The 26,784-nt window shown below is 36.4% G+C and overlaps 10 protein-coding genes across 13 annotated transcripts; 4 read left to right on the top strand and 6 right to left on the bottom strand.

Annotated features, from left to right (window-relative positions):
- Positions 1-497: 497 nt before the first annotated feature.
- LOC100641342 (TBC1 domain family member 1-like) lies at positions 498-5,742 on the bottom strand. 2 transcript variants are annotated; one of them, XM_019999386.1, is made up of 20 exons: positions 5,507-5,742; positions 5,229-5,404; positions 4,432-5,041; positions 4,273-4,383; positions 4,066-4,223; positions 3,954-4,010; positions 3,697-3,907; positions 3,361-3,647; positions 3,261-3,317; positions 2,936-2,988; positions 2,699-2,862; positions 2,511-2,654; positions 2,087-2,422; positions 1,872-2,042; positions 1,677-1,828; positions 1,529-1,624; positions 1,329-1,488; positions 1,241-1,278; positions 692-1,083; positions 498-643 (listed from the first exon to the last, which is right to left on the bottom strand). In XM_019999386.1, exons 1-20 carry the CDS (start codon positions 5,649-5,651, stop codon positions 565-567), a joined length of 3,597 nt encoding a protein of 1,198 aa, XP_019854945.1. In that variant the 5' UTR covers positions 5,652-5,742; the 3' UTR covers positions 498-564. The 2 variants fall into 2 exon arrangements, with proteins under 2 accessions (XP_019854945.1, XP_019854944.1); XM_019999385.1 differs by having other exon boundaries at positions 4,273-4,386.
- A 48-nt stretch (positions 5,743-5,790) lies between these two features.
- Positions 5,791-7,453, bottom strand: LOC100640586 (AN1-type zinc finger protein 2A-like). Of its 2 annotated transcripts, none has more exons than XM_011407123.2 (8): positions 7,346-7,452; positions 7,258-7,300; positions 7,142-7,193; positions 6,554-6,718; positions 6,424-6,500; positions 6,238-6,369; positions 6,079-6,136; positions 5,791-5,990 (listed from the first exon to the last, which is right to left on the bottom strand). In XM_011407123.2, exons 1-8 carry the CDS (start codon positions 7,398-7,400, stop codon positions 5,832-5,834), a joined length of 741 nt encoding a protein of 246 aa, XP_011405425.1. In that variant the 5' UTR covers positions 7,401-7,452; the 3' UTR covers positions 5,791-5,831. The 2 variants fall into 2 exon arrangements, with proteins under 2 accessions (XP_011405425.1, XP_019854946.1); XM_019999387.1 differs by having other exon boundaries at positions 5,921-6,005; positions 7,346-7,453.
- A 3-nt stretch (positions 7,454-7,456) lies between these two features.
- LOC100641470 (Krueppel-like factor 8) lies at positions 7,457-10,104 on the top strand. The gene is made up of 5 exons (XM_011407128.2): positions 7,457-7,654; positions 7,880-8,055; positions 8,136-8,297; positions 8,349-8,536; positions 9,550-10,104. The coding sequence occupies exons 1-5, from the start codon at positions 7,477-7,479 to the stop codon at positions 9,956-9,958; spliced, it is 1,113 nt and encodes a 370-aa protein (XP_011405430.1). The 5' UTR covers positions 7,457-7,476; the 3' UTR covers positions 9,959-10,104.
- A 363-nt stretch (positions 10,105-10,467) lies between these two features.
- On the bottom strand, positions 10,468-12,302 carry LOC100641597 (Krueppel-like factor 7). The gene is made up of 2 exons (XM_003388267.3): positions 11,791-12,302; positions 10,468-11,518 (listed from the first exon to the last, which is right to left on the bottom strand). The coding sequence occupies exons 1-2, from the start codon at positions 12,004-12,006 to the stop codon at positions 10,727-10,729; spliced, it is 1,008 nt and encodes a 335-aa protein (XP_003388315.1). The 5' UTR covers positions 12,007-12,302; the 3' UTR covers positions 10,468-10,726.
- A 1,519-nt stretch (positions 12,303-13,821) lies between these two features.
- LOC100641724 (zinc finger matrin-type protein 2-like) lies at positions 13,822-15,530 on the bottom strand. Its single transcript, XM_003388268.3, has 8 exons — positions 15,472-15,530; positions 15,316-15,415; positions 15,124-15,179; positions 15,010-15,080; positions 14,885-14,958; positions 14,293-14,403; positions 14,200-14,234; positions 13,822-14,037 (listed from the first exon to the last, which is right to left on the bottom strand). The coding sequence occupies exons 1-8, from the start codon at positions 15,484-15,486 to the stop codon at positions 13,888-13,890; spliced, it is 612 nt and encodes a 203-aa protein (XP_003388316.1). The 5' UTR covers positions 15,487-15,530; the 3' UTR covers positions 13,822-13,887.
- LOC105313583 (protein FAM114A2-like) lies at positions 15,530-18,864 on the top strand. 2 transcript variants are annotated; one of them, XM_019999391.1, is made up of 12 exons: positions 15,530-15,638; positions 15,686-15,896; positions 15,960-16,306; positions 16,391-16,475; positions 16,521-16,682; positions 16,742-16,794; positions 16,840-17,001; positions 17,046-17,099; positions 17,147-17,289; positions 17,335-17,404; positions 17,453-17,500; positions 18,677-18,864. In XM_019999391.1, the coding sequence occupies exons 1-12, from the start codon at positions 15,573-15,575 to the stop codon at positions 18,773-18,775; spliced, it is 1,500 nt and encodes a 499-aa protein (XP_019854950.1). In that variant the 5' UTR covers positions 15,530-15,572; the 3' UTR covers positions 18,776-18,864. The 2 variants fall into 2 exon arrangements, with proteins under 2 accessions (XP_019854950.1, XP_019854949.1); XM_019999390.1 differs by having other exon boundaries at positions 15,686-16,306.
- On the bottom strand, positions 18,699-21,671 carry LOC105313584 (zinc finger HIT domain-containing protein 2-like). Its single transcript, XM_019999393.1, has 8 exons — positions 21,564-21,671; positions 21,430-21,508; positions 21,311-21,381; positions 19,840-19,940; positions 19,598-19,797; positions 19,266-19,376; positions 18,951-19,212; positions 18,699-18,896 (listed from the first exon to the last, which is right to left on the bottom strand). Exons 1-8 carry the CDS (start codon positions 21,620-21,622, stop codon positions 18,772-18,774), a joined length of 1,008 nt encoding a protein of 335 aa, XP_019854952.1. The 5' UTR covers positions 21,623-21,671; the 3' UTR covers positions 18,699-18,771.
- Positions 21,642-22,968, top strand: LOC100639699 (trafficking protein particle complex subunit 4-like). The gene is made up of 5 exons (XM_003388252.3): positions 21,642-21,890; positions 22,052-22,226; positions 22,281-22,384; positions 22,602-22,728; positions 22,772-22,968. The coding sequence occupies exons 1-5, from the start codon at positions 21,686-21,688 to the stop codon at positions 22,863-22,865; spliced, it is 705 nt and encodes a 234-aa protein (XP_003388300.1). The 5' UTR covers positions 21,642-21,685; the 3' UTR covers positions 22,866-22,968.
- LOC105313585 (scavenger receptor cysteine-rich type 1 protein M160-like) lies at positions 22,870-24,955 on the bottom strand. The gene is made up of 7 exons (XM_019999392.1): positions 24,875-24,955; positions 24,196-24,394; positions 24,009-24,148; positions 23,752-23,956; positions 23,563-23,702; positions 23,459-23,509; positions 22,870-23,408 (listed from the first exon to the last, which is right to left on the bottom strand). The coding sequence occupies exons 1-7, from the start codon at positions 24,930-24,932 to the stop codon at positions 22,936-22,938; spliced, it is 1,266 nt and encodes a 421-aa protein (XP_019854951.1). The 5' UTR covers positions 24,933-24,955; the 3' UTR covers positions 22,870-22,935.
- Positions 24,956-25,034: 79 nt separating this feature from the next.
- On the top strand, positions 25,035-26,740 carry LOC109583881 (neurotrypsin-like). The gene is made up of 6 exons (XM_019999381.1): positions 25,035-25,143; positions 25,190-25,382; positions 25,435-25,571; positions 25,954-26,158; positions 26,207-26,328; positions 26,384-26,740. The coding sequence occupies exons 1-6, from the start codon at positions 25,086-25,088 to the stop codon at positions 26,620-26,622; spliced, it is 954 nt and encodes a 317-aa protein (XP_019854940.1). The 5' UTR covers positions 25,035-25,085; the 3' UTR covers positions 26,623-26,740.
- The last annotated feature ends 44 nt before the right edge of the window (positions 26,741-26,784 follow it).

Consider the following 26,784-nt stretch of genomic DNA (forward strand, 5'->3'; position numbering starts at 1 on the left):
GCTGGGTAATCTCTTACTGATTCCTTATGTATGTACCTGTGCTCATGACAGAGTCCCCATTTTACATTGATGTGTGTACTGTCCATGCATGCATGATTATAAATATGATTTGATGGTTCATTGGACAAAACATCAGCTATAGGAGGCAGATCTCTCACTTTGGACACAACACTTCCGAATGTTACCATAGCATTGAGGCTCAAGCATCAGTATTCTACACTTCTCCTGTCAGTTTACAATCGGATCATTCATCACTAGCTGTCTTTCAGTCGGGAGAGGATCAAGGAAGGAGAGAAACAGGAGAAAGTATCCTGGATTCAATGAAGACATCAGCATATTTTTTCAGTGTATGCTATGGGTTGAGCTACCCTTTTTTACAGTGACCTGCTTTTAGTCCCGATCATGTGAGAGGGAAGGGGAGGATTTTGCCTAGGAGTGTGGGCGAGGGAGTCCCCCTGTTGCTACCATGCCAGGATCGGTGCATGCACTGTATAGTATAGTAATTGATAATCAATAATGACACTCTCACTTTAAAAATAATAACAACTGCACAAAATGTATCATTCATTTCTTGTTAATATCAATTGCACTATAAAATAATTCAACATTTTCATTATCTTCTTCAATTCTTTTAACCTCCAATCTACACATTATAATAAAACTGAGATAATTATAATCAAAGTACTTTTACTTTTCAATTCTTTTCTCTTGTTCTTCTACCCTTTCATTCAAACTTGTTACCATGCTTTCAAGTCTCAATATTGCCCCTCTACACACTGCCAGTTGCTCTATCAGGTCTTTATTCTGCTTTCTCAAAAGCTCATTTGTATCACTGACACTTGATGAGGACTCCTTCATGTGAAAGGTTGCCATTATCTCATGCATCACATGATACTCAGTTTCAAATGTCTGCAGTTTAATGGCCAATGATTGAGCCGGTATTTGTACAGCTGTGTGTAATATCTCGGATACACTGTCCTCTACAGAATGTGGTATTGAGACTTTGATGAAATCAGTGATTGACTCCATTCCATTTAACTGCTTGATCTCCTCTTCATAGTGCGTTAAGATGGCCAATCCAACCTGTACAAGACAGTACAGTATTTAATAATGATCACCAGAAATAAGTTTTACAAGACCAATCTAACTAAAAATGGGAGACACCTCAGCTAACCAAAAGTGTCCTATAAGCTCCCTCTAAATCTAACAGCAACAAAATATAATAAATAATATTGAATACCTTAAATATTGCTACGACTCCTTCAAATAAAATTAAATCTATTATTAAAGTAAAAGACATTATTAAAGACAGTGGAATGTGTCCATACCCATTAGTCTAGCTACAAAATTTAAAGGAAATTGAGACGAAAATAAAGTAAGGAACCAAGGAGCAGCGTAAAGGAATGGAGTAACGTCATGATCCTCAAGATGAACGTGTAACGCAGGCAGTGAGTCATGAACCAGTCTTGAGAACTGATACAACTTAATCTACCAACAATGATGATGATAATTAATATTAGTAGTAAACCTGTAATTGATACATATCTGATGAGTAGATGTCCCTGTATCCATAGATATGCATAAAGTCACTTAACATATTGAAACCATCCACATCAGAACTGGACTACAAGAGACAGTAATCATCATAACACAATAAGTACAGCATGTACACTTACATGTAATAGGAAGAGACCAGTGACAAAGGATAGTCCCTGACAGTAGCCTATTTCTCTATCAGCTACAGAATAAGCTTTCAATACATTACACAGTGACATACGACCATGTTTGACTTGTTTGGAAAAATACTGGTACTTAGGATACGTACGATCTATTAATAATTAATAATAAGAAATATTAATAAATATACTTACCAAGGTCAGCATTAATAAGTGATTCATATTCCGTATGTTGAGAGTATAAATCAATGAATTGATCATTATTAATTAATCTTGTGTAACCAGAGGAGGCAGCTACTGAACTGGAAGATTTATAACGTACTATTAATAACCGCCACACCCTCTCCCTCAACTTAGCAGGTATACCTATTAAATTTATTATCATTTTCATTATTATTATTAATACTAACCCATTTTAATTGAAGCCAATAATTCCTCATTATTAATTTCATTTGTATTTTCAAGTATTTTGTTCCAAACGCTTGTCATTACATTGGTGTCAAGAGCTAACTCAGCATAACTCAGTTTCTGTCTAGTGAGTGTTTCCATCAGTACGGATTGGTTGGCTTTGTCCAATCTTATTAGTAGCAGCTGCTGTTGTATGGCCCATTCCCACCTCCTCCTGGCTGTGGCAGACGCTCCACTGGGACCATCCACTTCATCCGTTGATTCTCTTTGAGGTCCAGCTGCTACTGGGGCTCCTACTGGCGGCTTATGAGACAAGTCTAGCTCCAGTACTTCCCTTACTAACAAACAATAACAATAACAATAACGATGATGATGGTGATGATGATGGTGATGGTGATGGAATGGATGATTAACATTGATACTTACAAGATGATTTTCTAGAGTCAGTCTTGTTTGGGGTGACACTTTCAAATATTTGCTGTCTCCAAGACATTGACCTCTTGTGTCCTTTCCTTGATGGTGACTGGAAGCTGGGACTCACGTGACCACTGTCACCGGCTAAAGGACTCACTAATGAGACACACAATCACTACATTAAGTATAGAGGGTATTACCAGGTCTATCAATAGTACTGGGTGCTCCGGAATCAGTCCTGAGCCTGTTGTTATTACCTGTTACTAATAACTGTGCTCTTTTGTTCGATGAAGGAGTAGCCTCACTCGTCACTCCAGACTTCCTCTTGTGATCAGGAGAAACCTCTCTACTCCAACCAACGTCACTAGTTAATAATAGTTATTAATAGTTATTAATAGTTAATAATAGTTAATAATAGTTTTAATGGTTATACTAACTGGTTGCTTGTTGGTGAGGACTGTTGACTTGACGTGTATCCACTACCAGTTCCCTAAATGTTTACATGTAACTATTAACAGATACATAACATGTACATGTATCTATTAATGTAGTCATGTACACATGAATACATGCCCTTAAAACAGGAGAATTCTTGAAAAACTTCAGAGCCAAATAGGCTAAAGCCTTAGGTGTTTTACTAATAAAAATAGGTCCGAAATCGCTCCAATTTTTTTACATTTTTTGATACACGTAGAAAGTTTGAGCTGATTTGGATGAATAACTTTTGAGAAGTATAATTAATTATTATTAGATGTGACATACTTGTAACACACTAGTAGCACTGGAGGAGTGGAGGGCATCATACTGATGATGTTTACTCTATCAAGTAATGAATATAATTAAACAATTAATTATTAATTACCTGTTCGTTAATTCTAAGATTATCATAGGATCCAGTCATAGATTTAAGATGAAGCAGTTTCATTGCTTTCTTCCCAACATTCCTCTTCTTTTCTTTCTCTCTCTTCTCCTGGTGATTGTGCTGAGCTTGCTTCTTCTTAAAATACTTGCTCAGTCTCATAACCCATCTCACTAGCTGGGTGTGGTCATTCTCAAAAGGATCACTAGGACAATCCAGTCCTGATATTTCACTTTCATTCAAATACACTTCAAGCAGCCGATACATTGACCGAGTACTTAGCTCACTACCTAAAATAACATTCACTTTAAGTACCAGTGGGTTGCCATGGTTACTCACCGTTGATTTGTTGACAGATGTTATTGAATGTATTTATCGGACACGAGTGGCACAATGTGAATGGAAGGGATTGTGAGACATATTCATCAAAAGAAGATTTGAATGATTTTATAACGGCAGCTGCAGCTTTCGAGGACATCAAATGAAATGTAATATCTGAAGAGCCTTTCTCTCTAGTAACAAAACCAACATAGTCTGAAAACTGAAGACCCTGTAATGATAATTAATTAATCAGTAATTTCATTAATTGACTAAACCTGGGCACATCCTAAAACTCGTTTAGTATTATAACTGAATATTAATGAATCACTCTCCTAACAATAACAATAATAATAATAATAATAATAGTTGATAATATTAATTGTTTACCTGTTTCATTTCACAAGTAGACCCTGACAAGTATAATGTGGTCTCTATATTATTTGATAGATTCTCACGGACACATTTGATGACATCATCAACACTCATTGTTGAGAACCCTGGCTCCGACTGTAAATCAAATACATCAGGAGGAACATCATAAAAGTCTATAAACAACAACAACAATAAACAATTAATAAACAGTAAACAATAAACCTTCATCATTATCAATCAGTATATAATCAGTATCATCAAATTCCTCATCTACTTCAGTTGAACTGTCCAGTACTTCAACACGTGTTGCTGGAGCTGGTCTCACTGACTCTCCTACTAGTAAAGATACCTGCACCATCATTAGGTACTGATATACATTACCTTCAGTAGTTGCTTCATGTCTATCCTCATCCTTTACTAGTGTACCTTGTTCTTTCTTTGATACATCCCATCCCCCTCCTCCTCCTCCTCCATTATTATCATCATTGTTAGTACACTCTCCTTCAATTGAACTATTCGTTACCTCAGAGGTTGACCTAACCCGTTGTTCTTCAGTACCAGGGTCAGGCTGTACATGTACATGTACATCGCTGCTGCCTTCATCACTGACACTACCTGTCCTGAACATGCTGTTCACTGGAGCTGCTTTAGTTGCGGTAGGTATCACGGAACCCCTCTTTCTCGTCTGACGCCATTTCTTGTACTTCTTAGCTGAAGTAGGCTTTTCTCTCTTGGACAAACAGGACACAAACCCGTCAACAAGTTTAGCATTAATTGGAGTCCTAATTTTAGCTTTCATTGATCCACAATAAATCACATTAAACTGGTCAACTGGTCTAGCGACTGCTCCTCCTCCACGAGACTTTGAAGTCTTTTTCTTGTTTTGATGAATTAGATTGGCCAGTTTGTCACCAGACAGCATGAAAGGTGCTTCAGAAGAAACATCAAACGATAAACAATACTCGTTAAACAACTGGACAATAACCTTAGCCTATTAATAATACATCAATTAAAACACACGTGCTATGTATAATGGTAACTTTGAGGGACAATCTTTTAACAATTATTGATGATTGGTGGGTTTTAATTTTGTGAATTTGTACATAATAGTTCAAACTAATAATAATAAAATGGCCAGTTTTATTTTGATTAATTACTTTAAATATAACTTGAATTACCTCATTCAAATCAAGACATTGAAAAGCATGGCAGTAGGTTTTATTGTCCTTATCATGAGTAGTGATATAAGCAAAGGAGACTCCTTCAAGGCCAGGACTCCAACGAATAATGGACTTGTACTGATGACTCGTGATGTGCTCTCCTGAATCAGCAACATACCCAATACTGGAAGGACCTACCAACAACAACAACAACACCAATAATAATAATAATAATAATAATGATGATGATGATGATAATAATAATAATAATAGTAATACTAGTGGCTTAGGCTCACCTAGGGTTACCCAAACTAGTTTCATGTCTTCCAGTTCAAGTTTCAATTGTTCCGTGATCCAAGGCAATACAGAAGAGCTAAACCTTCTATCAACTTCAAGACAACCAAGATAATAGACCTGGAACAAGCTCTGACTCTCAGACATTATGACAGCTAATGGTGAGTTGGTGACTGCCTCTCCTACACTTGAAATAATAAGTTGAAATCAACTGATGCTTATCACCACAAACTCATTAATATTGACGTTACCATGACAACAAGCCACACCCACTATTAATATACAATAACAATAATTATAATAATGATAATTAAAAATTGCACCAGTTTATGATAATACACAATTGTTGTTGTCATTTGTTGTTTTATTTGTTGTTCTTGTGTCCTTCAGAGATTGCTGAATAGCCATTGCTAACTGTTCATCTTCAGTGTCTTGGGTTTTATTCAAATCTTCAGACAAAGCCCGAGCAAGAGCTTCATCTTGAACCTAATAATTCATTAACTGACTACGATCAACATCATTATTAGTAGTAGTAGTATATTATTATTATTGTTGTTGTATTATTATTAATTACCAGTTGTTCTTTTTCTGACACATTTCTAGTACTTTCTTTAACCCTCTCCCTTCTCTCCCTAAACAAAATTAATAAGACGAGGAACAGAGCTGCAGAATGTACAGCAATACAGCATTCAGGTCACAATATGCAGAAAAATAATGTGAAACTAATGACTACCGGTCAAGATCAGCTCCAATTCTACTCATTAATGATTGCTGTGGTTTACTAGTAGAACCGGTAGAACCAGTGTTAATAACTGGTTTACTTCTTGTACTACCTCCTTTATGTGATGTACCACTTACAACACCTCTATAGCAAATAACCATTAATAACTATTAACAACTATTAATAACTATTAATAACCTGCAGTTGTGGTCTGCTTCCAGCCTGTGCCTCAAACAAAAGTTTTGACGACATTTTGAACAATTAACAGGAACCAACTATTAATAGTAATAATAACAATAATAATAATAATAATAATAATAATTCTAACCTCCTTTTTCTTACAGCCAATATAAGAGCAGCGATTGGTGTAAAGTTTATTCTTCTTTTCAGTACAGTCTTTCATTATGTGTTCATCAACTATGACATTAGGATCTTCCCCTTTTCTTAAAACCAAAGGAACCGAACACAAAGGACACACAGGAACACGTACATCCTAATAAAGATCATCTCATGTAGGCTAGAGCTTTAGACATTTCATGAGCTTTTAAAGTTACTCAAAAATCAGCAGAAAATCAATGTACTATAGACAAAGACTTTGATTAGAGAAACTTTAAACATTTTGTAAAATGTCTCAACTTGATTGGAAATGGAATTACATGTACAGTAGTTTCAACTTTTACACAACATAAGTACATGTATCAGGAAATGTAAGTAAAATCAAGAATTCTCTGCTTTTCATTTATGATGAATTGTACTAAAGTCCCTGTACTATCGTACAGGGACTTTTGTCCAAATTTTTAGCAGTTTCAAAAATTCTTTTAAAAATCCAATTGTGATCGAAATCACCTCAAACTTGATACACAACATAAGTACATGTACATGCATCAGATAATGTAATACAAATGATAGTTATTACTTTTATGTATGATTCAGTGCAGCCGTGATCTTCATACTTTTTATGATCAATACTGAAGGAATGATGAATATTATATATATTATATACATAATCTCTTATTATCAAAATCATCTCACCAAAATATTTTATGACAACAGTCACATTCAAAAGGTAGGAAGTCTAAAATGAGAAGTAACCTCAGTAGACATTACTGTCCATTCTTACCAAGCTTAGAACAAGTCTTGACATTGCAATGTCTTCCAATATGAGGTAGCTCCATTCTCTGTGGGTGTGGCTAAGACACCTAGCTTGCATCACGTGATCTCTTGCATCTCTTCACGCCTAAACTCCTCATAATGAATACCAGTACTGGTACTGAAGGATCTACTGCTACTCCTCTTGGTGTTAATGTATCTATTGCTTCTAGTGAAGGTTCCCTACCAGCTGATACTAGTCCTTCACCTGCTACTGCAGTCACTGCAGACTCACTAACTACTACTGCTAGCAAAGAGGGGCCAAGCAGCAGTCCTCAAGGTTTATTTTGTTGTATTGCTAGTTTCTGTGCTCATGAGAACCTGTTCCATTGTCCTATTGGTCCTCAGTCCTCATTATATTGTGTGATACTGTGTCTACTGTACTGGCTAAGGCGTGGCTTTCAGGGTGGGGCTCAGCCTGCAAGAACAATTAGTTACTTATAATCACAAACAAATGAATTATTATTATTATTACCATTATTATTATTATTTATCCTTTTATTAGAGGATATTAAGACTGAGCCAGAGTCCCCTCCTGTTAGTCAGTCATTAGTTCCTTCAGAGACTGCTACTGGTCCACCTGGTCCTGTCCCTCCTGCTGCTGATCCTCCTCCCTGTGTGTCCCCTCGGCTGGTCCAGTTCCCTCTATCATATCTGACACACACCTCTCCTAATGGACAGGTAATCATTGTGTCTTTATTATTGTACATGTAGTCATGTGTAGCGTATGCTCAGTAATAATAAGTTGTGTTGCACTCTAGGCTGTGTTGACCTGTACACTACCAGCCCACCTCATTCAACATCTCTACTACATACAGCCACAGTATGCCTTATCGCAGCAAGCCACGCCTATCCTGACCACGCCCAATGATAAACACATCAACGTACCAGCACCAATACTTACCACACCCAATGATATAAAGGTATTAATTACTTTATTATTATTATTATTATTATTATTATTTTATTAATAGAATGAATCAGTAGAAGTGCCAGTCCTTGATAAAGCCGTGGGAAGTGACACGCCTCCAGTGGTACCTAACACGCCCCCAGGAGTACCTAATGAAGGGGCGGGGTCTGGAGGTGTGGCTACCAATGGCAGTATATCATTATTGTCACTAGCTGCAGCAGCTGTCGCTGACAATAACAATAACAACAATGAGTAAGCTCTAGATATTATTTTATTATAATTATGAAGTTGGTGTGTGTGGGTGGACATTTCTGTGGCTTTTGTTTTAATTATAGTGTGTGGGTGGAAGGTGCGTGGGTGTATCACAGCCACTAATAATAATTTTTAAAATAATTGTGGCTAACATTTGGACTACACATCATGTCTCATAATGGTCCCATAGTAAACTATTCCCTTTTATGGATTATGTAATTAATTATCCGTTGAATCTATTGAAGGAATGGTACCTCCACAACATGTGTCATCACATCTTAAGAATCAGATAACTTCAGTAGTCTCTCTCTCTCTCTCAGTGCTTCTGGTCTCAGGATGAGAGAGTGATTAGGGTCTTTTTGATGGAGTATAAAGGAAATGTAGTCTCTTTGTTGTGGTGTAGCACTAATGCAATCTGATACAGCTACAGTCATAACTCTAGGATGACTCTCTGTGTGTGTATGTGTGTGTGTTGTGTTTGGAGCTACAGTCATTGATGATTAAAAGTGTTTGGAAATTCTTTGTAAATAGTGTTTAGACTTTTAACTTGTTTGTCACATATTGATTAGAATTAATCTTCTCTCTCTCTCTTCCTCCATTCTCAGTTTAATGTTGTTAGTTGTCCTGTTCCCTTGTTCTCGCACTGTTCTTCCATTAACCTTTAGACACAGTCTATCTATTCCATCAGTAATACCTGTACATATGCCCCATACACTAACTCATCAATTGTTGCCCTCCATGTGTTTTTAGTATAGGAAACTGTGAAGGTGTTGTCATATTACAATAACTTTTATTTCATTTTATAAAGTTTGTCTGCCTGAACTTTCTATTATTCTTATTATTTTATTGTTTATTAATGTTAGTTCTCATAGTATGGCATGTTAGACTATCATTAGATTACCATATTTCCCAGAAGAGATTCAATTACTGCTATTACACTGTTATTATTATTATTATTATTATTATTAAGTATACTACGACTTGTCTCATATTTAAAATATTTTCTCTCTTAGGATCAAGATTAGCTCATCATCCTGTCCCAGCAAAGTCAAGAAGATGTATCACTGTGACCACAATGGCTGCAACAAGATGTATACCAAGAGCTCCCACCTCAAGGCCCACAGGAGAGTCCACACAGGAGAGAAGCCCTTCAAGTGCCCTTGGGAAGGCTGCCACTGGGCCTTCAGAAGATCCGATGAGCTGACAAGGCATTACAGACGTCATACTGGAGAGAAGCCATTTCAATGCCGGTTCTGTGATAAATCTTTTTCAAGATCTGACCACTTAAATCTGCACCTGCTCAAGCATAAAGCATCAAATGGAAGCAATGGGATCAGCACACCAGGGAACACACTCCCTGTTGCTAATGATAATGATAATGAGGATAAGGAAGATGATGGAGAGAATATTAATAAAGAATAATTATAATTAATATTATGAGAGATCAAGGAAAATGAGTGTCTTTCTACTTTTGTATTATTAATTAATATTATTGATAAATTTTGTGTCTTTATGTATGTATGAATGTTGATAATAAAATAATCATTTTCATGTTGAGATTGGATGTGTATAACGTATTAAAGCAGTATGGTCCAGTATCTACTGTACATGTACATGTAATCCGATATATTAAGTGGCAGTAGAGTGCAGTGTCAAATATGCCAGCAGTGGATAGTAGTGATCACTCCTCTCACTGGAGTCTGTGTGAACAAATAACTCAATACACACCCCACACACACTGAGTGAGTATATCCTATTATACATGTGTATGTGTGTGGTTCCTGCACTGGATGATGATGACATTTGATGTTTTTTGGTATTTTTCAAATTAATTTTATAATCATAGGGAATACAGGGGATTACAAAAATAATAATAATAATAATAATAATAATCATTATTATTATTAGTCTGTTTGCACTGCAAACCTGCGTCCATAGAGCCAGTATGGAGCAGAAATATTCACACAAAAATTAACAAATTAATAATAATAATAATAATAATAATAATAATAATAATAATGTATTGTATTGAGAGAAAGAGTGTTAAGCATAAATTGTGTGTGTGGAATGGAATGGTAGAGGTCATTAATTGCTAAATACTTGGAAAGAAGGTAAGTGACAGAGAGAGAAAGAGAGAGTCCTTACATTAATCACTTCATTACTCCATATATGGTATTATCCATTATTCATTCATTGATGTCGCTTCAGATGAAGAGCAAGGTGATCCGATCTAGCGAAAGCCCTATCGCAATGAGGGCACTTGAATGGCTTCACTCCAGTATGCTTCCTGTAGTGGCGGGTGAGCTCATCTGATCTAGCAAATTTCCAATTGCAACCCTCCCAGGTGCACTTGTAGGGCTTCTCCCCAGTGTGTGTCCTCTGGTGGGCCTTCAGGTGAGAGGACTTGGTATAGACCTTGTTACAGCCGGGGTAGCTGCACCTATGGACCCTCTTGTTCCTCTGGGGGGGCTTGGAGTAGTAATAGACAGCACTCATGACGTCAAAGGGAGCGGCATAAGAGGTAGCTGCAGGGGCAGGCTGCAGACCGACCAGTGGACCAGGGTACTGTCCATCTTTAGGGGATGATGGGTTAGAACTAGGGGGGGACATTGGATAATGGGTCAATGGTGCAGTGGTAGAGTACATGGCCGCACTGTAGTTGAGGTTAATGTTAACGGTAGTGTTGGCAGGGGGAGGAGGAGGAGGGTAATGGCCTCCAACAATGTACTGCTGCTGCTGATACTTGACATCATGATAATACTGTTGCTGCTGCTCTGTCTTTATCTTCACACTCTCTAATGAGGCGGCCATTTTGCAGCTGCTATGGGCGTTGTATTCAGATTTGATGACAGGTCCTCCATTGGGTATATCAATGTCACGAAATATCTCATCAAGACTCGACACTGGAGGAGGAGGAGTTAGAACGGAACTGGTGGAACTAGCAGGACGTCCGCCAAGATAACACTCCATTTCTTGTTGAGTCTGCAATTAAAGAAAGAAGTGATCAAATGATGAACACATGGTGTTTATACATTGTGGTTTAAAACATGCAGACACTCTGTCGCCACCAATGGTATGTACTGATATGACATCATTAACTGTTTACCATTAGCGGTACACTGTGACACATATGCATGGTGTTTTTACGAATAAGATATTAGAGATACTGTATAGCCTACAACAGACCAGAAGTTGCTAATGTGTCAGTGCATTGGGCTATTAAGTTAATGAATGCATGGTGTCTATTGACATACCTTTTGTAGCTCCTCGTCAGAATGGAAAGCATCTTCATCAAGATCATGATAGTAGCCATTAGCCTCAGGGGGTGGACTGGGACTAGCTCCATTGAAGGAATAATACCTACTCCCTCCAGTGTATCCGAACAAAGCTCCAGACTGGACTTGCTGCTGTATTGGCCCGTACGGGTGGCCGACTGGTCTAGTGTGCACTTGATGTACGGCAACTGCCATTACTGCTACTGGTAGAAGGACAGATAACTTTAGTCTTTTGTTTTTTATTGTCTAAATCCAAGCACAGCTTGTAAAATCGTAGATTTGAAGTTTTTGAGAGACCAGCTCTCCTTCAGCTATGGTCCAGATCAACTGGATGAAAGACAGCGAGACCAGCTCGTGTATAGGGACGAGAACCTGCTCGTCTCTTTAAGCTATAGCCAGCTATAGCACCAATATTCTTCTTAGTCTCTCCTCGTTACAAGAGAAGTCTCTCTCTCTTCTTTTGCTTAAACTGATTATGATCTTCCGACAAGCTCCAGTTTTTATTGCACTGAGTGATCACGTGATCTCTCGTGTTCCCATGGTATTTCTCGTGTTACCATGGTATTCCCGTGTTACCATGGTATAAATGAGCCTAAGCAGCAAATTTTGCTCCTGTAGTACATTTTTGCTTTAAAGATGCATGAAATAATAATTCAATAATATCATTTTATGGCTTTTAACATAAATGTACATGTACATGTACAAGTGCATGCAGTATGTGTACATGTATTATGCAGTTCTGGATAACGGCCAATGTGTACTTGTGGTTAAGTGTTTGCAAACTTATGCTGAGAAACAAATCATCTTCACTCACTACGAGTGAGAGGGGGAGAGACAGGCAGCCATTTATTATTTCAATTTTAAAAGAGGGATTGTGGCCAGCCTTTCCAGTACAGTCATTAACATAAGCCCACACTGACCACAGTATGAATAGAAGGAATGAGGACACACTCCTACTTTATAATGCACACAAGACTACTCTCCTCTTTCTATTGTCCTCTCCTCAGTGTACACTGATGGTGGTTCACCTGCTAATGATGACCCAGTACAATAGCCTATCAGTGAAGGACTCATTCATCATTGTATACTTTAGGATTGAGTATACTGATAAAAACTACTGAATGTAAAGGCCCCTACTTCATCCCACCCTCTCTCTCTCTCTCTCCCTTTCCCTGAGAATGTAGAGACTACAAAGGCAGATAGGAATGATAATAATGTACAATTATGGCAATAGTACCATCAACAAACTAATTGTTACAGAATTATAAATTAGTTACGTTTGTCAGCATTTTCTAAATATAGACCTCTCCATGGAGAGTACTCCAGTGTGGGTGTATTGATAGAAATGTGTGGGCGTCAAGAGAGACTCTACTGTATGACATTATGACTGAGAGGTCTTTAAGTTTATACTACTGATGTGTCTAGTACTAAATAAATAAATAATAATAATGAATACACACACACACTCTCTCTCTCTCTATGTGTAGATGTGTAGCCAGGTAGCCACAGTTGTTATGTCACAGGTAGTGGAGGTGTGTTCAAGTCTATTGACATTATTATGAATTATTCTTATTATCATTTTCTTAGAAATTAATAATAAAAGAGAGGGGAAGGCAAGAGAGAGACCCACTCCACTGTGGTATTAAGAAGAACTCAGCCATAGACCTCTTGTATATGTACATGTATGGCAGTCCACGTGTACACGTATATATGTACATGTACACACAACAGTTAGAGCTTTTGTTTACTTCCTAGTAATGATTATAATTAGTTATTTGTCTTTAAGCTATTATATTTATAATAATATTTGCACCAGACTATTCCATTACTCAGTCAATACGTGATCTCTCTCAGTCCAGATATGAGAACTACTCAGAGTGGAGCCTAATCTAATGTTTAATAACAATCAAGGGCACTCTGTATGGCTCCTCTATCTCCCCACATCACTACTCTCTCTCTCTCTCACTCTCTCCCCCACCCACAGCCAATGACCCAATACAATAACAACAATTTAATAATAATGATAGTGGTGATGACATAGAAAAGACAGTAAGAGAGAGAGAGTGAGGGTTTTATTTATTTTTTCTTTTTAGTTCCAAAGCCACTGAACCCCATCATCAGTTCCAGCTCAGGATCTGGAGGCACCTCCTCCTCCTCCTCCTCGGGTTTCCCTTTCCTCTTCCTTTCCTTTCTCTTCTCTCTCCTGTACTCTTTCAATTTCTCTTCCTATCAGTGTTTTAGTATTTTCAATTTAAAAACACACACAAACCATTTACAGCTACTAATAATTATTTTAGGGGAAATTTTTAAAAATTTCACAATCATGATGTGCCTGCTCAATGACACTTGACCACAAACTCACCAAATGCAAACCCAAACCCACTATACCTCTTCATGGAGCTCCTTCATTCTCTCATCAAAATCTAAACAATAAAATGAACATCATCACCTTCTCCCAGCTAGGCTCTCTCTCTCTGTTACCATATTGCTTCTTCTCTTCTTGTTTCTTCTCTTGTGCTACAGCAAACCTTCTCTTCACTTGATCTAATGTTGACTTCTCTACTTTCATTGACATACCCATATTCTTCTGATCTACAGTAGAGGGAGAGAGACATAAATAAAGTAGCTAAGTGTAGGTACAAGTGGACATTAGAATATGAGAAGAGGAGGAGGAACCAGCAGAGGCTAGTGTGTACAGGTGTTGGAGAATATGAAAGGTTACAATAACAACATAAACCCAAAGCCAAACCATAGCCTAAGAGCCTTAGTATTCTCTCTCATTATTATTAACATTAAGGCCGCCATTCAACATGAAACATCTTTTATAGAGGAGTCAATGGAGCCTGAAACACATTTCATAAAATTGAAATTTTTAATTTCATGAAACATGTTTCAAGTTTCATTGATTTCTGTTTTCATGGTGTATGGTGGCCTTTAGAATCATAATGAGTCTCCAACTATTACACAACCTCACATCACAGAGGTCAGGTTAGGTGAGTCAGGTCAATATTACTGATCCAAGGACTAGTGCCTGGACAGAGACAGTGTGACATGTACATTGTAGCATGATTACGTTTTCTTCCATTGATGTGGTCCAGGAAATTGATAGAGTCTTTAATGACACAATCACAGACATTACAGTAGTACCTGATGGTGAGGATGATGGTTAATTATTAATAAGTGACTGGTTGGTCTCACCCTCCACTCTGAGACTGAGGAGTTGCTTGAGTAATTACCAGGGATTTACCTAATTTACCATCTAAATCAATCTATCAATAAACAATAAATAATAATAATACTTTATTTATTTACTTTATAATCTCTGTGTTTGAGGAGCTCTCTCTCCTGTGGCTTATCATCCTTGTCATCTAATGAAACAGATGTTATGCAACAATATTATAATCATAATCAATTATTGTTTGGTTAAGTGGTTTGTGTTCTTTAATTAATACTCAGACTCCCAGCTCCTCATGACCTCATGCAGTGGTTGTGGCCGCCCCATACCTTTCCCCTTGCTATCTTTCTTTAGCCTTTCCTTCGCGAGTCCTTCATACAGCGAGCGGTCCCAGGTCCTCCTAAAACCATCACTCACTCCTACTGGATTCTATAAACACACACACACACACACAACAATAAGGAAGAAAAGGAGCTTTAGCTTACACTGCCAGAAGCCATCTTTATTCGTGTGAATAGCCACACCCATATATCTAGTAGATCTAGGTGTGGCTGTAGTAGGTGTGGTTTGTAGTACAATAAATAAAATGGAGGAAAACAAAGTTGAGAGTGAAGAGGAATTTGAGAGTGCTGAGAGCGACTCTGAAGGAAAAGTAGTTATATAATTATTGTTATTAATATCCTTATCATTATTGATTAGGTACTGGAGGAGCAAAGCAACAACAAACTAATAAACAACAAACAAACAATGAATACTGACCAGGCATCTGATACCAACACTTCTCAATCTGATGCCAAACAGACTCATACTGAAGAGGCTCATACCGATACCACACAGACTCATACTGAACCTGCAATGTCTAATGCTGAGCCCACAGACACTGATACTAGCACCAATCAGTCCCATACTGGTACCAGTCAGTCCGATCCTGGTACCAATCAGTCCCATGCTGGTACCAATCAGTCCCATACTGGTACCAGTCAGTCCGATCCTGGTACCAATCAGTCCAATACTGGTACCAGTCAGTCCGATCCTGGTACCAATCAGTCCAATACTGGTACTAATCAGTCCGATACTGGCACCAGTCAGTCTGGTACCAGTTCCTGGTCGTGGGGTTGGGGTAGTATTACTAGTACACTGAGCAGTGCTGTTACCAAGGCAACGGAATATACCAGCAGTGTCATTAATAAAGGAGGAGAGGAGGAGGAGGAGGTCCCAACTCCACAGGAGATGAGGAGAGAGAGTACCACTGATGAAGAGAGAGAGGACCAATCTATTGGAGGGATATTCACTGGACTAGCAACAGCTGTGCAATCCACTGTCAGTGAGGAATTAATGAGTCACTCTAAAGGGGGCGTGGTTATTATTATTATTGTTGTTGTTGTTGTTGTTGTTGTTGATTAGGGTGCTAGTTTATTGTCTGGTGGATTGGATGCTCTTGAAGTTATTGGAAGGAAAACTGTTGACATAATATCTGAGGGAGATCCTGGTACAATTAATAATAATAATTATTAATAATATTAGTTATTGATAGGTTTGAGAAAGAAGAGAGCTTTATTGACTGGAGACACTAAAACCTTGTCACAATTATTAAAAGAAGCCAAAGAAACAAACAATGATAATAACAATGATGATAATAATCAAGAAAATACATCATCATTAATTAATTATTCACAACTGATTGAGCAACACGGAGGTATTGTCATAGTTTGTTTGTTTGTTTATGTTTTGTTTGTTTGTTTGTTTATGTTTTAGGATTAGTACATTTAGAAGCTCTTGAAATGTTGTCTGGTGATTGTACAAGCAAAGTAATAACCATCCATCCATTAATAATAATGATGATAATTCATTAGTTGGAGTCGATTGAAAGTGAATCAGTGAATGATGAGGTCCAGTCTTTATGTCAATACTTTAACATTGAGGAGGAGGAGGAGGAAGACCCTGGGGATGGGAAGGAGTTCACTAACATCAGTTCACTAACTATTGATAGAGTGAAGGCTGATCAGTTAATTAAAGTTAGTCAATTATATATTAATTAATATATTTAATTGATTTTTAGTGTCATGAAGATATTAATATTCAAGCAAAGGAAGAAGTTGATAAAGATATTGAAGTATTGTTCATTAATTATTTATTGATATTATTATTAATTACTGTCAGGTGCTTTATGTGGAGTCTATGAATGGGATGGCTAGACTTTGTTCCAGTTCTTTGCAGCTGTTCAAAAAGACATCAGAAATACTATTAATACCTAGCGATGGTGAATCTATTGATGTAAAAGATGTGGCCATGAAATTAAAGAAGTAATTGTAATTGATAAAATATTAACTAATTACTTACTTATTTAGAATTACTGTCATTATATCAAATGAATTTGAGACAATTGCTTCTTTGTATGCAGAGAAGATTAATGAGAAGGTTAATTTGTTATTAAATTAAGGTTATTAATTATTAATTAATTTTTAGTCATCAGAAGATAAAGGTCAAGAATACATTACTAGTTTATACCTTGAGGTAATCAGACCACACCCACTGATAAATATTTCTATACATGTACATACCAATTAAATTTTCTGATACATATTGATGCTCTTATGCTGTGTAGAAAGTTTGACATGATTCTGACTTCAATTTTTTAAGTTACCACCATTTTAAGAAAACATCAAAATTCTGAAAAATACCCAAGGCATAGTCCATGGTTTTTTCCAAAAAATGGCCAAAAAATCACCCCAATTTTTATTACATTTTCTGATACATATTGATGTCCTTATGCTATGTAGAAAGTTTGAGGTGATTCCGGCTCAAATTTTTCAAGTTACAGCCATTTTAAGAAAGCATCAAAATCTGAAAAATGCCCAAGGCTATAGTCCATGGTTTTTTCCAAAAAATGGCCAAAAAATAACCCCAATTTTTATTACATTTTCTGATACATATTGATGTCCTTATGCTATGTAGAAAGTTTGAGGTGATTCCGGCTCAAATTTTTCAAGTTACGGCCATTTTAAGAAAACGCCAAAATTCTGAAAAATGCCCAAGGCTATAGTCCATGGTTTTTTCCAAAAAATGGCTCCGAAATCATCCCAAATTTTTATTACATTTTTTGATACATATTGATGTCCTTATGCTGTGTAGAAAGTTTGAGGTGATTCCGGCTCAAATTTTTCAAGTTACGGCCATTTAATGAAAATGGCGAAATTCTGAGAAATGCCCAAGGCTATAGTCCATGGTTTTTTCCAAAAAATGGCCAAAAAATTACCCCCAATTTTTATTACATTTTCTGATACATATTGATGTCCTTATGCTGTGTAGAAAGTTTGAGGTGATTCCGGCTCAAATTTTTCAAGTTACGGCCATTTAATGAAAACAGCAAAATTCTGAAAAATGCCCAAGGCTATAGTCCATGGTTTTTTCCAAAAAATGGCCAAAAAATTACCCCCAATTTTTATTACATTTTCTGATACATATTGATGTCCTTATGCTGTGTAGCAAGTTTGAGCTGATTCCAGTCAAGTGTGGACATTTTATGAATCTTTAAAGTTGCTCAAAAAATTGGATCAAAGTCTTTATACAAGGACTTTTGCCAAATTTCACAGAAAAATGAAGTAGAGAATTCTCCATATTTCCTGATACATGTACATGTACTTATGCTGCATAGTACATTAATTATTATATTCCTTTTATTTCTTGTAGGCTTCAAGCAGTTCTTCATATGTTCAAAGTGCTCACAAACTGTTGCTGCCAGTATTACAACACAGACTGACTATCACCATTAATAATAATAATAATTAGTGTATTAACATTCTGATACAAGGTATTAATGATTTAATGTCTTCATGATTCTCTGAAGTCCATGATAATAAGAATATTAACTTTTTATGTAATACTGTCAGTTTCTGTCGCAGAATTTTGTCTAAAAATAAAAAGTATAGTAAAACTAATAACGTACATCACTTAGAATGAATACCTTCTCTCTCTTTCTTCAATATTTCTCTTGATTTGTCGATGATATTAATTATATCAGATAAACATAATGATATGTAATAATGACCGTTTAGTGAGCTCCCATTAATTAATAATAATAAATCATTAATTAACAACAATGAATATTGATGACTGTTAAACAGATCAGGTATATTATTAATTAAACCAATTGGATGATCAATTGCCTCCTGTACTGTAGAGAAACTTGAGTTTTCAGATAATACACTAGATATTTCCAACAACGTCTAAAATAATAGTAATAATAATAATAATAATACAATTAATAATTACTTTGTACCTTTATTGCTTGTAAAGGAAGATCGTGAATATCATTATTGTAATATTTATAAACATAAATATAACAATAGATTATATTAATTATATTGTTTGGTACATCACTTGATACCACCTGTCAATTAGAGAAGGAGACACAAAATTAAAGACTACTGAGAAAATTAATTTGTTATCAAAATTATCGTCCACTTTGGTTAAAATTTGTTGAAACTCTCATCCAATATGAGGTGAAATTTTGCCAAATTTTTAGTTAAAAATTGTACACCATAATCACCTAATTTTAATTTCAAATTGCCATTACATGTACATGTACTGGCCAGTGATATACGCAGGTACCTTCACTAACGAGTTCAGTTGTGGTATGTCGGAATAGATCAAAGGTAATTCTCTTTCCTTGTCACCCAGTACTTGAATACCAGGCCCCGCCCACCAGGGAGGTGTGGTCACAACTAGTTCTGCCAGTGTACCAGAATTATACATTTGCAAAAAAGTCGACTTTTCTCTTTTATTCAATTTCCTCCAAATATCGTCAGAATCTAATAATGTACTGACAATTAGTCACAACCACTAATAAATACCAGTATTTATTTCATTAAGTACAGACTCCTCCTCCTCCTCTTGCTTTTCCTCATTATTCATTTGTGACAATATCTCAATCATTTTCTTCTTTCCATCAACACTAGGTAATAAACCACACCCACTAATTAATAATTAATATATGTATCATAGATTATAATTTGAAGTGTTTCGGGGAAATTTTTTATAAAAAACCATGGACATACCTAAGGCAGCCATGGGTATTTTTCAAAATTTTGCTGTTTTCTTAAAATGGCTGTAACTTGAAAAATTGAAGTTGGAATCACCTCAAACTTTCTACACAGCATAAGGACATCAATATGTACCAGAAAATGTAATAAAAATTTGGAGTGATTTTCTGGCCATTTTTTGGAAAAAACCATGGACTATAGCCTTGGGTATTTTCCAAAATTTTGCCCTTTTCTTAAAATGGCCGTGACTTGAAAAATTGAAGTCGGAATCACTTCAAACTTTCTACACAGCATAAAGACATCAATATGTATCAGAAAATTTAATAAAAATTTGGAATGATTTTTGGCCATTTTTTGGAAAAAACCATGGACTATATAGCCTTGGGTAATTTTCAGAATTTTGGCATTTTCTTAAAATGGCCGTAACTTGAAAAATTGAAGTCGGAATCACCTCAAACTTTCTACACAGCATAAGGACATCAATATGTATCAGAACATTTAATAAAAATTTGGAGTGATTTTTTGGCCATTTTTTGGACAAAAACCATGGACTATAGCCTTGGGTAATTTTCAGAATTTTGCCGTTTTCTTAAAATGGCCGTAACTTGAAAAATTGAAGTTGGAATCACCTCAAACTTTCTACACAGCATAAGAACATCAATATGTATCAGAAAATTTAATAAAAATTTGGAATGATTTTTTGGCCATTTTTTGGACAAAAACCATGGACTATAGCCTTGGGTAATTTTCAGAATTTTGCCGTTTTCTTAAAATGGCCGTAACTTGAAAAATTGAAGTCGGAATCACCTCAAACTTTCTACACAGCATAAGAACATCAATATGTATCAGAAAATTTAATAAAAATTTGGAATGATTTTTTGGCCATTTTTTGGACAAAAACCATGGACTATAGCCTTGGGTAATTTTCAGAATTTTGCCGTTTTCTTAAAATGGCCGTAACTTGAAAAATTGAAGTCGGAATCACCTCAAACTTTCTACACAGCATAAGGACATCAATAGTCCCTTGCCACATACATGTACTATATACCCACAAAGTTTTGAGGTAAAAAACTTTTGCAAATCAGGTTATACATCTTATTTTGTGAATTAACTTTCATTGTTCTTTTCAACTACACGTTTATAGGGTGATACGGATAATTAATGGAATTAACTTAAATCCATGAAAACAGCGTAAATTGTACCCTCGAAATTAAGCTGATATAGGCTTCAAAGTCTATACTAAACCACACCTACAAATTAGTAAACCACACCCACTAATTACCTTCCTTTGGTTACAGAGAGTTCCTCTAATACACAATCTTTATAAAATGACTCAGAACAATGTGAATGAGACTACAGTAACAATTATAAATAATAATTAATTATAACTAACTAGTTTACCTGTGATTTGTAGCAATTTAATGAGCAATAATTAATATCACACCTCGGACACTTATACTTTGAAAAATTCACTAAACAACTAGAACAGAGGATTGTATATCAAATGAAGAAGCCAGTAACCAATAAACACTCACAATACACAAACTGGTCTCTGCAAATTAGCACTTTCTTCTACTTCTTCAAGAAACGCCATTTTAATAGGTGTGGTCAATTAGTGAAGGGCGTGGTCAACATTCAGCCCCGCCCATTATCGAAGATGGGTATATACAGTGTGTATATCATCAGTAAAGCTGGAGGGTTGATATTCTCTCACGACATGAGCTACCCTCAAGGAGAAGGAGAGGTGGAGTACAGCAGGTACCCAGTTCAAGGACTCGTACTGGAGGAAGTGGACCGGAATATCATGTTAAAATACGGAGAAGTACAGAATCCGGAGATAACCGGACAACCAGTTATACAAGGTACTAGCAGGATTTGAGATACAGCAATCAGTTTAATAAAAGTGTTCCGTCATCTTGTACCCGTAATATGTATATTTATTTTAATATTGTAATAATAATAATAATTATTATTATTATTATTTTATTTTTATTATTATTATTATTATTATTATTATTATTAGTTGGTTATTCTCTGGTGTCCATTAATGGTGAGCCAGTAGTTAATAAGTGTCTTCCTGATGGACGGACAGCTCTGAGTGTTATTGATGATCCGTCATCATTTCCAATCAAACTCAAATTCAAGAGACTCAAGGCATCAATCAATGAGAGGATTATGTTAATGAGCATGCTACACTCGTAAGCTAATTAAATGTGTGGGCGGCACCATTACTGTATCATCATCATCATTAGTATTTATGCTATTTCTGTTCGTTTGTCACCCGAGGAAGGATCCAAAGGTATCCAATGCTTGGAGGCTCAGCATTACAACATCAACTGCACCCAGACTAGAACTGGTGAGTACTGGAACTATCACCTCCCAAAGTCACTGTACTCTAGTACAGGGACTTTGGTCTGACTTTGGAGCAAGTTTTAAATATTGGAAAAAATCCAATTTTGATTGGAATCAGCTCAAACTTTTTATGCAACATAAATACATGTTTATGCATCAGATAATTTCTCTCTCTTCTCTCTCTCTCACTCTCTCTTCTCTCTCTCTCTCTGTGTGTTCAGGTGTCAAGTTTATTGTTGTAGCTGGTAAATCACAACCAAAAGTGCCAGAGTTATTACGAAAGATTTACGAGCTTTATTCCGACTATGTATTGAAGAACCCATTTTATTCACTGGATATGCCAATCAAGTAATTAATTAATAATAATTAATAAGAATTAATTCAATATTAGGTGTGAATTATTTACTGCCAATTTGGTAAAAGTTTTGGATAGTTATGAAAGAGAGAGAGGAAGTATCTACAGCACAACGACTGCTAACAACTGATGACTAACAATTAACTGTCTCTGTACTACAAAATTTATAATTATTATTATTATTGTTGTTTTGTTTTTAATTATTCTTTTTTAAGAGGAGGCATGGCTGGGAACGGTTTCTCACTGACAGAAGGAGTGGTGACTGTTGGTGGTTGGATATAAATGACACCAGGTGTATCCTGCTTATCATAGAGAACTGTGTCACGATAGTAATAATTAGCTCCTCCCCCCTCATTTGGTATTGTTTCATATACTGGCCCCTCCTCCTCTTTGAATATTGGTACATCATAATTATGAGTGGGCAGAGTCCTCGCTCCATGAGGTGTCAATACTTCAGTTGATTTTATGATTGTTTCCTCTAGAGGAGTCTCTTCTCGTGATTTGGTGTGTTCTTCATTTTCTTTCGTTTCCTCTCTCTCTCTCCTCCTCCTCATCACACTGATTGTTAGTAGTATTACAAACAGTGTTGCTAGGCAACAGCACAGCAGCAGTGAGACCGCTATTACTATACCAGCAATAATACCACCACTCAATCCTCCAGAACCAACACCTACTAATAAACAATAAATAATAATAATAATAATGATGATGATGTCATCTTACTGTTTCTACATGTCTTGTTGTCACCATATAACTGTACACTAGTATCATAAGCTATGATAATAATAATAATAATTGATAATGATAATAATATTTATTGATCTCACTGCAGCGGATGGTAACATCTTCCTTGTGAGTGCAGTCATGATACTCAGTGGTTGGACAAGTCTTGCAGTCATTCAAACAAGAGGACTCCAATGGACACACTACATCATCAAACCAAATAGACTGTGACTCACTCCCTATCCTAAAGGAGGAATGGCAGGTACAACCAGCAAAACTCTAAAGGTACTTACAGTCCGTTTATACGCCCATATAAGGAGCTAGTATATCCCAGTTGTCTGCAGACGGTGTCAGCTTCATTAGGTCCAAACTGATCATCACAGACTGTGCCCCACTCACCGTTGCAATAGACCTCAACTAGTCCTTCTGATTGTATAGAGCCTCCTCTTAGTCTAACCATTCCATCATACTCACCTACTGAATAGTAACCTGTTGTATCTATAAATAGGGCAGCAGCTATAAATAGAACAAGTATTGTATGCTAGCTCACTGCATATCACAGCAACATCTCCAAAATGATCACAGTCACCACTGCCTGATATATAGTTGCATGACAGTATGTGTCTCATTCCATGAGTGCACTGTACATCATCAAGATGAATTGACTGTGACTCATTACCATACTCATAGCTATAGATACTCCAATCAATAGCAATGATCATACTCATAATGCTTACCCTAATCTTTTGACAATGCCCACATTGACTGCACTGATGTATCCAAGTTGATTGCATACCACATTACCTTCTCTGATACCAAACTGATCTTTACAAACTGTTCCCCACTCATTATTAATGAATATCTCTAGCCTCCCTCCTCCTCCTCCTCCTCTAGTTTGATGAGTATCAACTAGTCTTACATCTCCATTAGCCTGTCCTGTTAATATGAATATAAACTGACCATGTGACATTAAACATCATTTGACTTGCCATATTGGCATAGGCAGCCTGTGCTAAGCAGTTGGTTGTATCATTATGTAGTGTCAAATGCATTTGTCATCAATTAGACTGTACTGGTTTGTTCATGCATTATAAATATTTGTTGTTATGTTGTTCAGTTTGTTGACAGACACAATGATGGATCATTCTGTTGAAATACTAACCACACAATCACTTACTGCTGTGGGGCCACAATATTATAATAAATTTATTACTATTATTATTATTCTACTAAAATATTGCAGATACGTTTTGTTGAAATTAAGCTCACTAAGTTTATAATGGCAATAAGATGGTAATACCAATGGCTAAAACATCAGTGGCGGTGTAACTAAGCATGCATGATGATGCAAGTAAAAACATAAAAATATAAAAAAATGCTGCAGTGATTGCAGTTTATAATAAACACATTACTTACCTTCAATTGAATGGAATAAGTATAATTCAGTTACTATTAGACACCATAAGGAGACCATCTCTTGATCAAAACTGCAGAAGAACTGATCACAGTCACTTATCAGCTTATTCATATGATTATTAGGTGGGAAAAGGGCGTGGTAGATAATCATATTCATAGCTGCCTTCAGCGTTGAGTTGGTTCTAGCGAAACTGCAAAAGAAAAGATAGAAATGAATTCTTGTCTCCTTGTTCCAGTTGTTGTTCTCTTGTTCTTTAGTGCAGTCAATGGTCAGCATAATAATAAATATTATAATAATGTTTATGATTCTTTCAGGTCAAGGAAATGGAGCTGTCCGTCTCAATGTGAATGGAGAATCACTCCCCACGTACACTCAAGGAGTAGTTGAAGTGTATTATAATAGTGAATGGGGTACTATCTGTGATTTAGATGCTTATGGATCCTTTGGTAGCATACCCAGTGTGGTCTGTCAACAGTTAGGATATACTGGGGGCTACTCTGGGAGCACGTTAGTCAATGCATTATTCACATGCAATGAAAATTATTGCTTTCATTATTAGTTCAAGCTACCTAAGCACCTCTCCAGTTATATATGATGTCTCATGTTCAAGTGAATATCTGGTCATACTACAATGTACATATTTCTCTAGTCCTCCTTCAACCTGTGGCTCAACTGATAATGTGGAAGTAACCTGCTGTAAGTTCTGACCTTTAATCATATGCCTAATGTTTTTTTAACATGTACATGTGACCTGCATGAATTACATTATCATGAATGATGACACAACAAAATCTTGAAGACACAAAGTCTTCATGTGTTGTTGTCATTTTAAGTGTATGTACAACGTATCTATGGGTAGCATGCATGCAACTGTTGTAGTGTTTGCCCTGGGCTCTCTCTCTCCATCATGGATAGTTTAGTAACAAGGCTCTCCCTCTCATTGTAAACATTAATAACTAAATAACTGCCAAGTCATTGCAGAAACACTGTAACTCCCAATGCACAGTAGTTAATGAATAGCCACATTAGCTATCAGTAATGATATCATCAACATGTACATTAATACTTTTAACAATAGATTCAACCAGGATATGGGACAGTCCCTACACTGGAATGGTAAGACTGCGAAATGGATACTACAGTGGACAAGGAATGGTACAAGTATATTGTAACGGCCAATGGGGTGTGGTCTGCTATAGTGGATCATTTGATAGCTATGCAGCTACTACTGTGTGTACACAACTTGGTTATAATGATCAAAGTGGCTATAGCCATACCCCAAAGTAAGTATTGATTGTTTTTAATATTGTTATTATTATTGTATGACATAGTACTGGTACAGCCTGGTTAGATGATGTTAATTGTTATGATGAAAGTTGTCTGTCTCAGTGTTCAGGAGGTAGCTGTCCTTCATCATCAGTTTACTGCAGTAGTGCTGCTAATGTCACATGCTGTATGTACAGTATAATGATAATGATTGTATTGACTTTATTTCATTTAATTATTAGCATACAGTACAAGCTCCTCTAGATATGGCAGTACCAGATACACTTGCGATGGTGATGGTGGTCTAATACTAACAGCTGGAGCCATTGTTGGTATTATCTTTGGTGCACTTGTTGCATTCTTCATTTGTGTTGTTCTCATAATAACAATACCGATATGTGTCTGTTGCTGTCTCGGGATCGGAATAGGAGCAGCTGCTGGTGGCACTAAGCGTACCACTGTCGCTTACTCCAACATATAACAATGAGAACTGATCTACAGCAGCTGGCATTAGTGTGTGTTTATCTTTACTTGTAAACATTAATTGTTATTGTTGTCCCTCCATTATTTTTAGTATACATGATTAGTGTGTTTGTATATCTATGGTTTAATCAATAACAACGTGGGCGTAACGGCTAAGGAG

This window comes from Amphimedon queenslandica, unplaced genomic scaffold (assembly GCF_000090795.2).
Source record: "Amphimedon queenslandica unplaced genomic scaffold, v1.1 AMPQUscaffold_13273, whole genome shotgun sequence".
Taxonomy (NCBI): Eukaryota; Metazoa; Porifera; class Demospongiae; order Haplosclerida; family Niphatidae; genus Amphimedon; species Amphimedon queenslandica.

What these genes read in the sequence shown, in the direction of transcription:
- LOC100641342 (XM_019999385.1), bottom strand. Translation starts at nt 5,651, where the DNA reads ATGTCTGAGAGTCAGAGCTTGTTCCAGGTCTATTATCTTGGTTGTCTT. An exon ending in ACATGAAGCAACTACTGAAG is followed by an intron (nt 4,387 to 4,431) that starts GTAATGTATATC and finishes TATCTTTACTAG; the next exon opens with TAGGAGAGTCAGTGAGACCA. An exon ending in CAGTACTATTGATAGACCTG is followed by an intron (nt 2,655 to 2,698) that starts GTAATACCCTCT and finishes GTGTCTCATTAG; the next exon opens with TGAGTCCTTTAGCCGGTGAC.
- LOC100640586 (XM_011407123.2), bottom strand. Translation starts at nt 7,400, where the DNA reads ATGGAGCTACCTCATATTGGAAGACATTGCAATGTCAAGACTTGTTCT. An exon ending in TTGGCTGTAAGAAAAAGGAG is followed by an intron (nt 6,501 to 6,553) that starts GTTAGAATTATT and finishes TACTATTAATAG; the next exon opens with TTGGTTCCTGTTAATTGTTC. An exon ending in GAAGCAGACCACAACTGCAG is followed by an intron (nt 6,370 to 6,423) that starts GTTATTAATAGT and finishes TATTTGCTATAG; the next exon opens with AGGTGTTGTAAGTGGTACAT.
- LOC100641470 (XM_011407128.2), top strand. Translation starts at nt 7,477, where the DNA reads ATGAATACCAGTACTGGTACTGAAGGATCTACTGCTACTCCTCTTGGT. An exon ending in GCCAAGCAGCAGTCCTCAAG is followed by an intron (nt 7,655 to 7,879) that starts GTTTATTTTGTT and finishes TCCTTTTATTAG; the next exon opens with AGGATATTAAGACTGAGCCA. An exon ending in CCACACCCAATGATATAAAG is followed by an intron (nt 8,298 to 8,348) that starts GTATTAATTACT and finishes TTTTATTAATAG; the next exon opens with AATGAATCAGTAGAAGTGCC.
- LOC100641597 (XM_003388267.3), bottom strand. Translation starts at nt 12,006, where the DNA reads ATGGCAGTTGCCGTACATCAAGTGCACACTAGACCAGTCGGCCACCCG. An exon ending in CTGACGAGGAGCTACAAAAG is followed by an intron (nt 11,519 to 11,790) that starts GTATGTCAATAG and finishes CTTTAATTGCAG; the next exon opens with ACTCAACAAGAAATGGAGTG.
- LOC100641724 (XM_003388268.3), bottom strand. An exon ending in TCAAACACAGAGATTATAAA is followed by an intron (nt 15,081 to 15,123) that starts GTAAATAAATAA and finishes GTTTATTGATAG; the next exon opens with ATTGATTTAGATGGTAAATT. An exon ending in CCTCAGTCTCAGAGTGGAGG is followed by an intron (nt 14,959 to 15,009) that starts GTGAGACCAACC and finishes CCTCACCATCAG; the next exon opens with GTACTACTGTAATGTCTGTG.
- LOC105313583 (XM_019999390.1), top strand. Translation starts at nt 15,573, where the DNA reads ATGGAGGAAAACAAAGTTGAGAGTGAAGAGGAATTTGAGAGTGCTGAG. An exon ending in AATATCTGAGGGAGATCCTG is followed by an intron (nt 16,476 to 16,520) that starts GTACAATTAATA and finishes AGTTATTGATAG; the next exon opens with GTTTGAGAAAGAAGAGAGCT. An exon ending in GTGGCCATGAAATTAAAGAA is followed by an intron (nt 17,290 to 17,334) that starts GTAATTGTAATT and finishes TTACTTATTTAG; the next exon opens with AATTACTGTCATTATATCAA.
- LOC105313584 (XM_019999393.1), bottom strand. Translation starts at nt 21,622, where the DNA reads ATGGCGTTTCTTGAAGAAGTAGAAGAAAGTGCTAATTTGCAGAGACCA. An exon ending in ACTTAATGAAATAAATACTG is followed by an intron (nt 19,798 to 19,839) that starts GTATTTATTAGT and finishes GTACATTATTAG; the next exon opens with ATTCTGACGATATTTGGAGG. An exon ending in ATTGAAGAAAGAGAGAGAAG is followed by an intron (nt 18,897 to 18,950) that starts GTATTCATTCTA and finishes TTTTATTTTTAG; the next exon opens with ACAAAATTCTGCGACAGAAA.
- LOC100639699 (XM_003388252.3), top strand. Translation starts at nt 21,686, where the DNA reads ATGGGTATATACAGTGTGTATATCATCAGTAAAGCTGGAGGGTTGATA. An exon ending in CGGACAACCAGTTATACAAG is followed by an intron (nt 21,891 to 22,051) that starts GTACTAGCAGGA and finishes TATTATTATTAG; the next exon opens with TTGGTTATTCTCTGGTGTCC. An exon ending in TTAATGAGCATGCTACACTC is followed by an intron (nt 22,227 to 22,280) that starts GTAAGCTAATTA and finishes CATCATCATTAG; the next exon opens with TATTTATGCTATTTCTGTTC.
- LOC105313585 (XM_019999392.1), bottom strand. Translation starts at nt 24,932, where the DNA reads ATGGTCTCCTTATGGTGTCTAATAGTAACTGAATTATACTTATTCCAT. An exon ending in AGATGTTACCATCCGCTGCA is followed by an intron (nt 23,510 to 23,562) that starts GTGAGATCAATA and finishes TTATTATCATAG; the next exon opens with CTTATGATACTAGTGTACAG. An exon ending in CAACAAGACATGTAGAAACA is followed by an intron (nt 23,409 to 23,458) that starts GTAAGATGACAT and finishes ATTGTTTATTAG; the next exon opens with TAGGTGTTGGTTCTGGAGGA.
- LOC109583881 (XM_019999381.1), top strand. Translation starts at nt 25,086, where the DNA reads ATGAATTCTTGTCTCCTTGTTCCAGTTGTTGTTCTCTTGTTCTTTAGT. An exon ending in GTTCTTTAGTGCAGTCAATG is followed by an intron (nt 25,144 to 25,189) that starts GTCAGCATAATA and finishes TGATTCTTTCAG; the next exon opens with GTCAAGGAAATGGAGCTGTC. An exon ending in GGGGGCTACTCTGGGAGCAC is followed by an intron (nt 25,383 to 25,434) that starts GTTAGTCAATGC and finishes TTTCATTATTAG; the next exon opens with TTCAAGCTACCTAAGCACCT.